General features: G+C 34.6%; 1 protein-coding gene across 2 annotated transcripts in view; it reads left to right on the forward strand.

Moving 5' to 3' along the window:
* The first annotated feature begins 1109 nt into the window (after positions 1–1109).
* The window catches only part of LOC105046766 (thiosulfate/3-mercaptopyruvate sulfurtransferase 2), a 41662-nt gene continuing 27532 nt past the window's right edge, over positions 1110–15239 (forward strand). Inside the window, exons 1-5 of one of the 2 annotated variants that reach the window (XR_012142177.1) lie at positions 1110–1371; positions 1864–2055; positions 4208–4267; positions 9174–9236; positions 11428–11552. Coding sequence is in view for 1 of the 2 variants with exons in the window: in XM_073259658.1 (XP_073115759.1) it covers positions 1270–1371; positions 1864–2055; positions 4208–4267; positions 9174–9236; positions 11428–11552 (542 nt within the window). In the remaining variant the exon portion in view is untranslated. The remainder of the gene's footprint in view (positions 1372–1863; positions 2056–4207; positions 4268–9173; positions 9237–11427; positions 11553–15239) is intronic. The other variant, XM_073259658.1, reaches the window with a different exon arrangement.

Here is a 15239-nt window from a genome sequence, read left to right on the forward strand (position 1 = left end):
AAGATCAAAAACTGTCGAATAGAATAACTCATAGAATTATGAGGAGATAGTGGAAACCTATTTTAAACCATCTATAGGAGTGAGGGATATTTCATCTATTGAAATGACAAGCTAATACTATCTACTGATAGGACTATGTCGGAATATTTCAAAAATTTAAAGAACTAATTTAATACTTTTTAAAGTAGGAGGGTGTAATTGGAATTAAGTTAAAATTAAAATAATGATCCTATAATTTATCTTAATTTTTATTAATGTCAAATAAACGGGATATATCTAGAGTATACATGGAAGAATATGCTACCAATTATCCATTTGTTTGCTCCTCACTTTGTTGGTCCCATGTGGTATTTGGTGTTTAGTGTCATGGTGGATAGCTGGTGTTAGACTGAGTCGTGGGCTTTCAGAGAGGATCATGGACTTGGTATTCATATGGTGGGCCGACCGCTAACATTTATTTTTTTTAATGTGTGTATGTCTCTCTCTCTCTCTCTCTCTCTCTCTCTCTATATATATATATATATATAAAGTAAATGAGATGTATATGGTAACGGAACTAATGGTCTTATGTGCAATGTTAGCCATGCCGTTGTATGTTAGAAGTTAGAGAAGCAAAGACATTTAATTTAGGGTGGCAATGCTTAACTCATATAACTTCTTCACTTTGATTCAACACCCTATAAGTTGCATTGGGTTAATTGGTTAATAAAATGATTTAATTAAGATTTGAATTTTTGACTCGCTAAATAAATAAGTTGGATACAGATTGATAAATTTTTAACTTATTTATATTTAACTCTGTCTAGTTCTACTTGACCCGGTTGCTGTCCTTAATTTAGTGAGCTTGATTTATTTGTGCTACATTAATTAACAATAGGATGGCCTAAACTTAGCCCATTATACTTCTAATTCGAGGCTTGGAAGCCGCGATTGGCCACTGGGTCCCGTTAACTGGTGATGGACTCATCGGGACAAGGCCAGGGAAGATTTAACTCATTTGCGTACAAATTGTTACCTTTCGTATTTTTTAATATTTTTTTTAAAAAATTAAGATTCCAGGTAAAAAAGGTTAATCCGTATTTGGAACAAAAGGCTATAAAGAAAACATATGTCAGTCAAGAGGGGTTTTTGGAGGTTTTCTCGGTTCTCTCCAAGCGAAAAACCCATCGCTGCGATTCGATCACAGCACCAATGGTCGAAGCTTTCTGTCTCTACTAAATCCAAACCTCAAACCGCTCTGCCCTTTTTCCTCCATCCAAATCGTTCTCGATGAGGTCGACCCTCTTGTCGAGAGCCTTCGTCGGGCTTCGATCGATCCGTTCTACGGCACTCGTTACGCAGGATTCAAGAAGAAACTGCTGTTCTTTTACTCAGGAAAGATTGCTTCTTTTGCTTCACTCAATGCAAAAAATTCGATCTTTTCATGGTTTTTTTGTGGGTTTTCCGGATTTAATAGATCTTGGGTGGTATCTGATCTCGTTTCTTGATATTGGGTTCTCTGCCTTCTAACGAATGCATGATAGTGTTTAGGTTTTGGGGCGTTCATGCGATAGATCAAGTGTTAATTCTTGGAACTTCGCTGCTTTTGGATTTAAATTCTTGGCTTGCTTTCCATTATTGGATATTCTTAAATTGTATATTGGTAATTTTTACGTGCATCTGTTGTAAGTGCTATTATGCTATTTCTGATTGCAAATTGTCATCTTTTGAATTTTTGGATTTTGTAATTTCTAACGAGGTTTTAGATGAAGGGATGAGTTGTAGTAATCGTGTGATCCTCTTCAGCCGGAAAAGTTTTGGCTTTCTTGCTATCTTTCTAGCTGACGGTTTTTGCTTTTCGATTTTTTAAATTTAAATAATCTGCAGAGGAGAGCATCTTATGGTTGTATGAATTTGCCTTCTTTGGCTGCCCCAAATTTTGGATTTATTCGCCGTACTGCAACTACTTCACCAAGTGCAAGAATCATTACATCCGCAATTCATTCTATAGCTCATAAAGAACCTGTTGTTTCTGCTGAATGGCTTCATGCTAATCTTAGAGAGCCTGATGTTAAGGTACATTATTCTTTCTACTGGTTTGTTTATAAGTTAGAAGCTCTCTTGACGCTAAGTCATCACCAATGAGTTTTTGTTAAATCTATTTCTGAAGGTAGGTTGTCTTCCTAGGGTGGAGATTGTTTCACTGCATTTTTATTATACATTAATCTTTGAATTTGTAATATGTATTGTTGCAATTTTTTAAACATTCTGTGATCTGGGAATGATTGAATGATTATATTATATTACATGATCATCAAACTGTTTTAAAGAAATAAAGGAATTAAGAATGGAGGAAAGGATTTCATATACCTAAAAAACTATTTGGGGGATTCAAATCTCAGGTAACTTATCCTTGTGATATCCACAGATGGGTATGAAATAGTATCAGAAGCCCTTGTTCTGAAAGAGAAAAGGTATAACAGTGCTTGGATTTACATGAGAGATGGCATTTGCCATGATGGATACAAAGATAGCAATAGTATTAAACTTTGCTTAAACAAACCACATAGTTATGGAGAGCACGATTAAAGTTTTAATAAAACTGCAAATTTTAGACAAAATCTTATACAACCTTAAGATGAAATCTATTTTATAAAATAGTGTACCTTCAAGATCACAATCAAACAAAACTCTGATATGGAGAGGTAGAGGGGCTCACATGAAATGCTTTTGACACCCATGGTGAAAGGAAAAGTGATCGGAGCACTTCTCCACAGGACTTTAGTTTTCATGTGGGATATATTCTTCTGGTAAACAGCGGCCAAAGCATGCTGCGGATGACAATACAATGGGATCACAATCCATTAGAAACTGATCCTGCTGAGTTCAATGCAAACAGACCCTTAGTGACACAATTTTTTATTCCTACTATATTATAGATAATCAGGGTTCAGCCCGTTGCCTGTAAATTTTGTATGTTCATAATGCTTTTTTCTGTTAATTAACTGACATAGACGAGTTTGAAGTTTGGAAAATTTCTAGTTACTATTTAATCCTCTAATTAATGGTTTAAATAATCAATTAATCAATTAATAGTTTGTAAATTACCCAAAAAAATGTGATGTTTTCTTCACTTTAATTTGATCCTTTTCTTTAACTCATGTTTTACATAATCCTTTACATACCTCAGTAATGCTTTTAGAAGCTTTTAAAGTTTTAGGAATGCCTTCTAAAGCATCTTTGATTATTTGTTTTCCGGATCTACTTGATTTCTGACTATCGTGAAGGGGATTACAATTTGGTGCAGATTCATCATAGGCTAATAAACATATTATCAGTTTCCTAGAAAAGCTTTGACAACATTTTATTATTGGAGATTGTACACATTTTTTATGGTGACTGTTTCTTGGAAGTCACTATGTCAACCTGTTGTAGTCCATCTAATAGGACATGTATTAACCCTCCTACACCCATTTTAGAGCACTAATGACCACTGAACTGAATTCATATTCTTTTTATTTTATGTCACTGGAATCAGACAAGTTTTAGTTGCAGCAACGTCAACTTAAGTAGTTTTGTTCTCTATTGGGATTGTTGCATTGGTGTACCTGTTAAAGAGGGTACATGTGCAAATGTTAATTATTGGCAGAAAGAACAATTGATTCCCTATCTCTCTTTCTGCATATAATAATCTAATCTGAAAAGGAGATTGTATATCCTATTATTCCGTCATTCTAACTGTACTATGAGATGTACTTTTTTGTTGTTCACTCTGCTTTTTTTTGTGCAAGACATATCTGAGTTATTAATATTCTGACAAACCATAAAATAATTGGACTGTCATCTAGGATTTTTTTTTGGTTTCTATTTAAGCACTTTAAAGGGTGAATTTGTTTGCATGCACTAAGATATCAATTTCAGATAGATAAATCCAATGCATTGCCTAGGCAATATTTCTAAAACAGTGAGAGTTCAAATTATTGTTAAAGTATTGTATACATTTGTCCTGTTGGACTATCATATATTTATGTCATGGAAGTATTGAAAGTGTTCTGGTTCTTATGGTCTTGATGTGGTCAATTGTGTAGCTAGTTGTACTTTGGCTCATTGTTTTCACTGACCATTCGTAGTTGACTTGAGAGTTCATATTGACATAAATACTAATTTTGTTTATTCTCTTTCTTCTGTGATCCTCACTTTTTTTTTTTTTACTGTTTCCTTTTGCAAGGTTTTAGATGCTTCATGGTACATGCCAGATGAGCAAAGGAATCCGTTCCAAGAATATCAGGTCTCTTTGCAGTATGTTATTCTTATATCTTCTGATGATATTTGGTGGTCTATGAAGCTTTGTTGCATATTCTATAAAGTAAAGCTTGTTAAATAATATTTTAGCCCTTGTTAGATGGCATGATGCGTGCTGGTAATGTTTATGGTCATCCTTTGCATGCTAAGCAGATTCTAAGATATATATCCCCAGATATACATCCCATAATATTTCCAAATTAAGTATCACTGTTTATTTGGAAAGCTTTTCATATTCATGTTTAAGCCTGACTGAGTATTGAAAATTGACTAAAAATTGTTTTCAGATACAACTTGCTTTAATTATTGTTAATAGATCGAACAAGCTTGAGGTGAAGTGATTGATGCAGAACAAAAGAAGGTTACTAGTTCAGTTAAAGGGTTGGTTCAAGGGTATGAAGGTGATAGTTAGCACCTGAAATTGGTTAAGTGAAGTCTAGTCTTTGCTAATTGAAACCCAACCAAATGCTAGTTATTGATCCATTGGGCTCAAATATTAGTTTGAAGCATGGAAATCATAGACCCCAATCACATATTAGTTTAGGTTCAAGATGAAGCAATATGATATCCAGGAGACAAATTTAATGAATGCTGAAACATGCAGACCTAGATTAGTGAATTGAGCTCTTGTTTTAGTTATTTACACTTGCATTTTCAGTTATACTGCTCTTTTTATGTGTATATTTGGATGATCTAATCTTTAGTTTAGGGGAGCTTAGATTAGACCGAGGATGCAGCAACTTAAGTAATAAAATGCCATGCCATCAAATCAATAAGATCTGGTCCCTCTAGGGAAGCTGGCTAAAAGGAAAATGGAAGAGAGAGAAAGGAATAAATGGCCCTTCTTACTTGGGCATTTGTGTACCCCTTTTTGGCTACTGCTTCTCTTTCCAGCAAACCATAAAGGCTGTCAACTTATTATGTAGATATGATGTTTTAACTTTGTCTGATTAGGGTCTAGTTATTTTGATATTTTGTGGAGATGTGGCGACACTTTGTTTTGACGGGAAGATATATGGAGATATTTGGTGTACATTCTTCTCCTCTTGGAGGCTCTCTGATGCTCTCCTCTTTTCTGCTTCCATCTTCCTCTTCTCATTACTACCTTGAAAATGTTCTATTTTTGGCAAAATATTCCTACAATCAATTCTCCAGATTTTATCAGGTTCATTTTTTTAAAAAAAAATTTAGTGAAAAAGCCCTTGAAAGCAGCCCTAACATTTCCTGGGATTGCATTAGTTGGTATTAGAGCTATTGATCCTATAATGGAAACTCTTTCATCAACTCCCAACCAAGATGATGAAAAACTATGAATGTGAGAACTGGCTTCAAGGCACTACATTAATTTGAAAGTGTGAAACAGTAGCTTGGCTACCTAGAGATGCAGGTACCAGAAATATTGCAAAGTTTTGGATGGGATTTAAAGCCATTCTCAAATCCATCATCAATATTAAACGATGCAAATGAAATCTACAATCTCCTTGTCTCTTTTTTTTTTCTTTCTTCTTCTTCTTCTTTTTCTTCTTCTTTTTGTTTTTGAGAAATGATTTGGGGATACCACCACCAGGTTTCAAACCCTTGACCTATCCAAAGAGGAGAAGGGTGCCAAAGGTTGGTTAGCTTCCATCTTCTTTTCATGTCAGATAATTATCCTCGAAAGTCACCTAAAACACATAGACTAGCACATCCGGATGGTGGGATAGATGTTGCGGAATAAACACAAATTTTAAATTATGCTAACCCATATTGGCTCACCATCGATGTTTAAATGGTCTGAGCTTTAGTCTGTTTCACTTTTGGCAATGAGCTGGAGTCCAGCTTATACCTATATTGAGCTCGTTCATGTTTATTGGGCCAAGTTCATGTTCAATGGGGCAATATAAAGATTGATTTAAGACTAAGTTCCAGTTATGTTTGAGACATTAAATGTGGTTTGGGTCTTGATAGACTTGGACTTATGTCAATAGCTAACATTTGCCAACTCTAAGAGTCCTAACAGGTTCAGCTTTTGGAAGTTCCACTTGATTGCATGGTGCCATCCTAAGATGGACTTAAATTATAAAATCGATGATGCTTAGGGAAAGGATATGCTGGCTGCTCTTCTTATCCTTTTCCTCCATGCTGTCATACAATCCAATTTGACCTCTTTTGATTTAAATTGATATCTTCATAGGCAGGCATATCCCTTCCGTGGACATAATCTCTTTTATAATTTAAGTCCATCTTGTCTTCTTATCTTGTGATGCTATCATGAAATCATGTGAAATTTTCACAAGGTAAACATATTAGGACTCTTGGCGAATGTTAGCAATTCAACCAACTGCAAATCTATCAAATCTCAAACTGAGTTTGATGTCTAGAAAAAAAGGACTCCAACTTAATTTTGAATCAATCTCGATATCAGGCCATTGAACATGAAGTGGGTCTAATAAACATGACCCAGCTTGATGCAGGTACAAATGGGACTTGAACTTATTGCCTAATAATTATGAATCAGACTCGGGCTCAAGCCATTTAAACATTGATGCCAAGCCAATACGAGTTGGTTAGTTTCAAAATTAACTTTTATTTTACAATGATAAGCAACCTATTAACCTTGGACAACCATTTCTTGGTTTCCTGCAAGGTTTTAAATCCCATGGGCATGGGATAAAGGTGTCCCGTTTTCCCTGCTATCTCGACAGCAATTCCTGTCATGCATCCTAATGGATATCTTCCATTTTTCTCTCATTCTTCTTTTCATTCATTCATTCATTCATTCTTCCTTCCTTTCTTCTTTTCTTTCTTTTCCTCTACCTTTCTTTCTTTCCTTTCCTTTTTCTTTCTTTTTCTTCTTCCTTCCTTTCTTTTTTTCATTCTTCTTCTTCTTCTTTCCTTTTATTTTTCACTTTTCTTCATCTTTCCTTCCTTTTCTTCTTTTCTCTTTCTTCTTCTCTCCCTGCGTGGATTTCAGAGTCCTGAGCCCATCTTGATTCTGTTTTCTCACAGGAATGGGATGGTATGGCCAAGATACCCCCCCATCTCGCTGGGACATAAAATCTTGGTTTCTGTTTTGGAGATCAATCTTGTGCTTTTCACCATGGATTCATAAAACATTGGAACAGGACAGTACCATCAGTATCTTAATGTTCTGACTTGGACTGACACCAATGATGGTGTCGAGACATTGAAACCATCTGTATGGATAGGCCGTACCGATCTGTACCAGTGCATTCCAATAGTACGATACTGATCATACTGGTTTTTATCAATGGTTTTCCATTCTTTTTAATGCTATTAGTTTTGGTACATAAAGTTGGTAGTTCGAACCAGTGCCATACTGATAATCTGATATCTTACTGTTCTGTTGGAAAAACAGTTTGGGCTTTGGTATTGGTATTTAAAACCTTGTTTTTTCACAGAAATACTAGTAGTAAGTAAAAGATTTCATACCTTTTGGAAAAAGCAAGAGTCTTTTGGAATGAAGCCCAAGGACAGCAAGAAGTGTGTCAAGCAATATGAACGTGAGCCATGGAACAACTTCTGAGCAAAACTGACTTCCAAGCCTAACCAAATTCAGTTTTGCATTCTAAGGGCAGTTAGGCAGTTTTTCAGGCATTGTGGAGAGCCTCCACTATTGGAAGTCCATTGGCTTGCATGCACGAAATCTTTGGGAGCCTAAAAGTGGCATGAAGTTTAAATGGCAGAATTCTACAGTAGCATGGGCTTAAGGATTTCTTGATTGGATCATTAGTTGCAGCCATTTCATCTGCTGCTCAACTAAGTGAGAGGAGAAGCCTGAAAGCCCAAGTTCTCAGGAGCTAAGTTGAAGGGTGGTGCACATAGTTGATGCAATCAAACAAAAGAATCCTATCTTACAACTTTTTTATGGGCTGATACATGATAAAAATGCAGTATATAGTTCTCACAGCTTGACAACATGCTGTTAGCTAACCATGTAGGTAATGTCTATAGTCCTATTGTCCATACTGTTTTATGGCAGAACATGTTGAGATTTTGAGCTCTTTCTATGTAGCAAACTACTAAAATGACTTTCCTGTTTGTTGGTTCAGCTCTCAAATACGTCAACAATAATAATGGAATTTCTACCCTATCCAAGAAATTTTCTTATATCTTGTTCATTTGCTGAATAAAGGCATCAATCAAATGTTCATTATATCCAGTTGATGAATTAATTTCTTTATTCATTTTAAAGATACCAGCTAGATTAAAGCTCATATTTGAATGGTGAAGATCATAACTAAATGCTAAATTTGCTTATCACTCACCTAAATAATATGCCATTGTAGCTTTTACCTACCTTCAACCCATTTAGGCAATGTGAGTTGATTCTAGGCTTGCAAATTTGATGGAGTGTCATAAGATTACTGCAATTTATTTTATGTGGTCCACTAAAGAGACATGGACAGGATATGAGAAAATTTAAATAGCAAATATTGCATCATAGTAGAAATGACTAGAGATAGAGACCGAACTAACGAAATATGTGAAGCATCAAAATAAAATTATAACAGTATCTGAAGGTGGAAGGCATGTAACAGGCTATTACTTTTTCTGGTCCACTATATGATGGTGGCTGTGTGGAAGGAGGCTTGAGTTCAAGCACATAAACCATCACTCAACACTTTATTGGATCGTTGTGTAACAAACATTACTTGGTCTTAACTTAATGATCTGAGCATAGCACTATTCACTACATGAGCATATGGTAGACCTACGTTGAAGCACTCTGAGGATTTAAGTTGCAACCTTTTCATTCAATTTGGAATTATTTTCCATCATCAGCTTTCTGTATAGAAGAATACATTTTGAGCAAATTTTTTTATCAAATTTCTTTCTTTTCTTGCGTTTTTTGGAGTAATAATGCTCTCTTTTTTTTTCTTGTAATTCAGGTAGCTCACATTCCTGGTGCCTTATTCTTTGATGTTGATGGAATATCAGATCGAACGTCTAAGGTGGGACAAACTTACTTGGCTTGTTTTATCCTTTAATATCTTGGAATCCAATTGATATGTGATATTATAGTTTCAATCAGATAAGTAGCATAAAGTTTTTGGAGTTTTTCTTTTAACAATTCTTTACAATTTGTGAACAGTTACCTTGATATTCTAAAGCTTTTCTCTTATTGAATTTGCATCTTGCAGAATTTGGTCTTATTTTCTTCAATCTTGTTTAAATAGATGCACCAAGATCTTGTTACATCATCTATATAATTTTCAGTAACTAATGCAAATTTCTTGAAACTAGAAAAATAAAATGATGCATGACTGACTAAATCTGGTAAATTTTTTTGAGTTGTTTTTAATATATCTTTCTGTCTTGAGTTAAGTTCTAGTAACATGAACAGAAACATGAGCAAGAAGCCTGAAGTCATTTATCTGCAGTAGGTTAAATTTGAAGAGTATCTTCAAAGTTCAAATCTGTTGACATCCTTCTCCCTTAGATCCTCCCTCTTTAAGGACATTTAAGTGGGGCCCACTCTGTTGTCTTTACCTTGCATTGTGTAGGCTAAGTCATCTCAGATGTACCTCATTTTAGCCTCTATTAGGGCTATGAAGGAGGATTGAACAAATAATACATAATTCATATTTTAACCATGAATGAAGTTCTAGATGTTTTATTTTGCTGTCTTATCAAATTCCAGTATCTCGCTCCTATGCTTTTAATAATGTACTGATTTCCATTTTTAGCATCCTTAGTTCTACCATAGCTCCACCTAACTACCTTGTCTTTGCTGTACTCAGCTTATGCTTATGTTCCCTTGCCATTGCCTAAGATTTTGATTGAATACAATCTAGCTGTCTCATATCCATCCCAAAGTGTTTTCCTCAATAACGTAATGCTTTAAAGGTTCATCTACACTGACCATCTGTCTATGTGTTTCTATAAAGCCAATGTGATAAAGAACAATGTTTGGACTTTGGAGAATCTCACATGCTTAATTTCAAATCAAATACCCAATTCCACTCATTTTGACTATAATAGTCAAAGAATCAAAGTCATATAATATGTTTCTTACACATAATGATATACATGTAGAACCTCATGCTTGAGGACCTTCTTAATAAATCTGATCCAAGTGGACATCTTATTTTGCTTCATTTGCTAACATTATATCCTCTACAATAACTTGCAGAATGGGCCATCTAAATATCAAAAATATTTGTTTATAATGCTGCTGATGATTTGAAATGTATGCTATAAATAAATTGGAGAGAAACATGTGGTTTACCATTTTTTTTTAAACAAAATAGAGACCTTGAACAATGGACACTATATCAAAATAAAGGACAGCTATATCCTTATTTCCAGTATTTATTTAGCCTCATTTTTTTTTGCTATATTACAAGAGTGTAGAGGCCTCAAACATCCTACCTTGTTATCTTTATCAGGCTATAAGAATTTAAATTTACTGCATATGGACAACGAATCAACCTTGTTATATATTAATGTACTCATTTTTAATATAAGATCCAAGCAATCATGTTGATTGTGCCAGTTGAACTGTTGAAATAATTCGCGGGTCTCTTAGTTACATGTTTCTTCTAAGCCTGATTTTTTCTCCTCATTCTAGATATTGACTTTGCCATCAGCATTCATAGCTCGTTTTCTTTTACATGTTTTCATCTTGACTTAAATATATTACTTCCTGTTTGCATCAAGATTTATAATTGTTCACAGCAACATTTGAATGAGACAATAAAGTTCTGTCATGATGGTATATTTTTCTTTCTTGGTTTCCAATTTGCTCAACCTCATTATTGAACAGTTTAATTTTAAGGAGTTACAATTTGTGAGAGGGTACAATAACTAATTGCTGGGGATAATCGATTGTACTATAAAAGATGGGTGCAAAAATAATAATTAGCAGAAGCAAATAGGATGGTTAAATATGATATAAGATTTATGTAGTGTGTTCTCAAAAGAAAAAGATTCATGTGGTTGAGCCTCTAGTATCATGTCAAACATTTGAATATATATCATAATCATGCCAAAGATGGAATCGTGCATATGTATTTTTAGTAAATGTTTTGCTAGAATTGTTTTCGGTGAATGTTCAATCGTTTAATTTATCATTTATATCTTATTGTCTTGAATTTTGAATTTTGAACATGACCAACTATTAATGCAAGTAAGTTGAATCAGTTGCCACACATGTTGCCATCAGAAGAAGCTTTTGCTGCTGCTGTTTCTGCTCTTGGAATCTATAACAAAGATGGGGTAATTGTTTATGATGGAAAGGGTATATTCAGTGCAGCTCGTGTATGGTGGTAAGCTATTTGCTTGATGTAATAACTATTATGTCTTTATTTTAGTTAAGGAACTTTATTTATAGCTGATAACTTGAGGATGTCAATGCTGCTAAAAAGTTTATCATTGATGTATTTCAGAAATTTTGTCTAGAATACAGCTTCACAATATCTGCATGAACTTTAAAAAATTCTTAAAGCAAACTTAGGACAATCTTTTTGCCCTAATATATGAAGAAATATATGAAAATAGGTTTAATACTAAAGTCTATCCTTCTTAGCTTCTTGGTGCTTTCAGACATTCTGTCTAATTACCAATACTTCCAGTCTTTTGATTAGGATAATTTAATTGATACACTACTCATAGGATAGCCATCTCACTAGATTTTGTGATGATGAGAAAACATTTGATATGCCTCGCTCTGGGAGAAAGTTGAGAAAATGTTCGGAGTTTAGGACAATGAAGAAAAAAATATATGCGAAAGCATATGTGAAATTAATGACCAAATTGGGGACTCATTCACTCAGTAGTATGCAGCGAAGAGTGAAGACATACACAATTTTTCACTATTTACTAGAATTAACAATGCTGTCTCTTACTAACAATAAAACAGCATGAGGCTAATGGCTAACTTTAGTTGATGAAGATTTCTTGAGTTAAAAAAAGACTTGTTTTTTCCCTATTTTTTAAATCAACATTTTAACATGGATATAATACCTTCTTTAGGAAAATAAAAAATAATAAAATAGATATTTGGATTCATATTGGTCTATTAATATATCAATGTATGTATGTTATGCCTTGTTGTCAAAACTGGTGCCTAGATGCCCCGCCTAGGCACTTAGAGAGGCTAGACCATGTAGGTTAGTTCACTAAATATACATAGTTACATAACCTTTTTTTTAAAAAAAAGTTCTATATTCTTGCTTTACATTATGTTCGCTCTTGTGACTAAAATAAACTGATTTAAAAAAAATTGAGAATGAAGCTAACATAGTTGTATTATCATTTTCCTTATTTTATCTACCTCCCTGCTCAACCCCAGAAATGCCATAAGCTATCAGGAGTAATCCTCCATAGCTAGCTGTTCATCCATCCAACCATGCACCCATGGTTGGAGGCCCTTATAGTTTTGCTACCATTTTCCTTTTTTCATCTATCTCCCTACTCAACCCTAGAGATGCCTTCCTCCCCATAAGCTAGAAGGAGCAACCATCCACAGCTGGCTGCCTGTCCATCCAACCGTGCACCTACCCTCCAACAGCTGTTTGACCATTGGTGGCCCTTTGATAGCCTATCGGAAACCATCCAACTGTCCAAAGGCCCAATGATTTTTTTTTTTTGTTTCCTTAATGCATCCACCTCTTGCTTTTCATCTCCTTTTTCTTCCTCTTTTTCTTCTCTCAGCTTTTGATATCCTTTTATTAATTTTTCCTTCTTCTTCTACGTCCTCTCCTTTCTTGTCATTTGGCAAATGCTTCCATTTCTTTTCCTTCCTTATTCCTTGTTTCTTCTCTTTTTCATTTTCTTTCCTTCGTTTTGTCTTTTCCTAAACTTGTCACAAGGTTTTCTGTTTGTTTGCTATATTTTTATTTTTGGATGACAATATTGACTTCCAATTAAGCTTATGACTTATGATCCTTTTTTTTTTTTTTGACTTGCAAACTTTGTACCTTTTAGGTTTCTCTTTCGATAATTTTCTTGTGTTGTCACTTATAATTCACTAGGCAGTTTGCTTAGGCACTTAAGGCAATTAGGGGTTCCTTACTCCCTAGGACCACCTGATGACTTGACAAGATTGGTATTGTTTATTTGTATGAATAATAGATGTCCTTTCTAGGCATTTGTAAAGTTTTTGAACTATTCTCCTCAAGATATTGCTACCATAGTCTATTATACTTTAGAATGATCATTCTTGAACTTCTTTATAAATTTTCATGTTAATTACTCATCTTTTGTCAATATACTATTAGATCAGGCATGTGCTATGCACATCAAGAAAGATTTATCTAATAGAAATTAATAAGATATTTTTGGAGTCATTGGCAATAAGAAATTACATTGTTACACCACAAACATTTTATAGCTATAAATTAAATAATAACATAGAACTATAATTATGCAATGATACAAACAGAAACCAAAATATGTAATGCACATAGTAAGAAAAAAGTTCATTTATGAATAGGAAATATTATGTAGCTTGAATGTTCCATTTGAATCAGTGAGAAGTAGATCATAGTAAGGGAGAGGGTGGGGAGAACTGGATACGTGTATGTGAGAGAGAGATGGGGAGAGAAGGTGGGGAGACATGAGAGTGAGCAGGGAAGGTGGGGAGAGTTGGAGATGGTGTGGAGATTTTGGATATGTGAGAGGCGGGAAGAAGTGGGAGAGGGGAGAAGACATGAGATAGAGAGGATGTGAGAGAGGTAAAGGGAGAGGAGGGGGATTTTGGGGAAAAATTACCCATTGTGTTAGAGGAGAAAGAGTTTGGATAAGTACAGAAGATTAGTTAGGTAGGGAGAGGGAAGATTGGATGGGAGAGAATTCAGGATTAGGATGTGGGTGCTAGTGGGGAGAGAATAGAGAGCAATTTTATCCAATTAAGTATGTGGGTGCATGAACAGAAAGAGGGCAGGTGAAAAGCTTTTTGTGGACCTTTTTGCATTTATATAATTGTCACTTTATGATAGAATTATGTAGTAAAATTTTTGTTTGAAAAAATAAGGGCAACATGGAATAGATTTTGACAGAAGGAATCTTTTCAGCATATTCCCTCTTATTTTCTATTTATATCTATTTTATAAGTCCTTGTTTAATTGGCAAGGGCATTGCTTCTGAAAATGGTGATTGAAACGAAAATGCAAATGAATAGGATTGCAAATGAGTTCTGCTATGATGAACAACCAAGGGAATTACATCAGTTTCCTATAATTGTGGTAAGACTTTGATGGCTTCAGTGCATTATGTTGCATCATCATTATTGTGGGTGATGCCCTGTGCTTATAGTAGAATGGGGAGAGATATATCTTCAGTGCAGAAAAGGAATATACGACCATGATTCTTTGGAAGATTGTTGGGATCTGATTATCAATTTGTTGCTATAATAAAACTCTGATGACCCTTTATTGTCCTGTGTTCAATAGTAGAAGAGAATGCTGGTAAGCCTGATATTTAAAATACTTTTCTGATTCAATAGTCTTACATTACAAAATGAGGTCCTATAAAACTTGATGTACAGGTAGTTGGATGCTGAATTGGATTAAGGACTTGATTCTAGAGATGGATATTATTACTTATGATGATGCAATTATCAAGGGATATTTTTAAGGTTGATCTTAGTGACTCGCATTATTCTACAGCTGGAGGTCATATTTCAGCATATTTTTGACAATTTCTGTCGATGGATTGGTTTGTTGCATCACAAATTCAATAAACTTCTTCGAAATTCTCACCTATGTTGTACAATACTATTTTGGATAGACAACGGACATATTCTGAATTATTCTCTGGATTTGGAGCTTCTCCAAAAATAACTTGATCATTTGTTGCTCAGGGTCTAGGTGTGAAACCCTCATTTTGTACTGACGTCGTAACCTTGTCTCATCTTTCGTAATAAAGCTTGGGCAGGGTGCTTCTTCTCCCTCTTTATCAAATCCTCTGATTGCTTGGTTTCTCACATGGACACAACTTTAATGCATTATTTC

Source organism: Elaeis guineensis, chromosome 6 (genome assembly GCF_000442705.2).
Source record: "Elaeis guineensis isolate ETL-2024a chromosome 6, EG11, whole genome shotgun sequence".
Classification (NCBI taxonomy): domain Eukaryota; kingdom Viridiplantae; phylum Streptophyta; class Magnoliopsida; order Arecales; family Arecaceae; genus Elaeis; species Elaeis guineensis.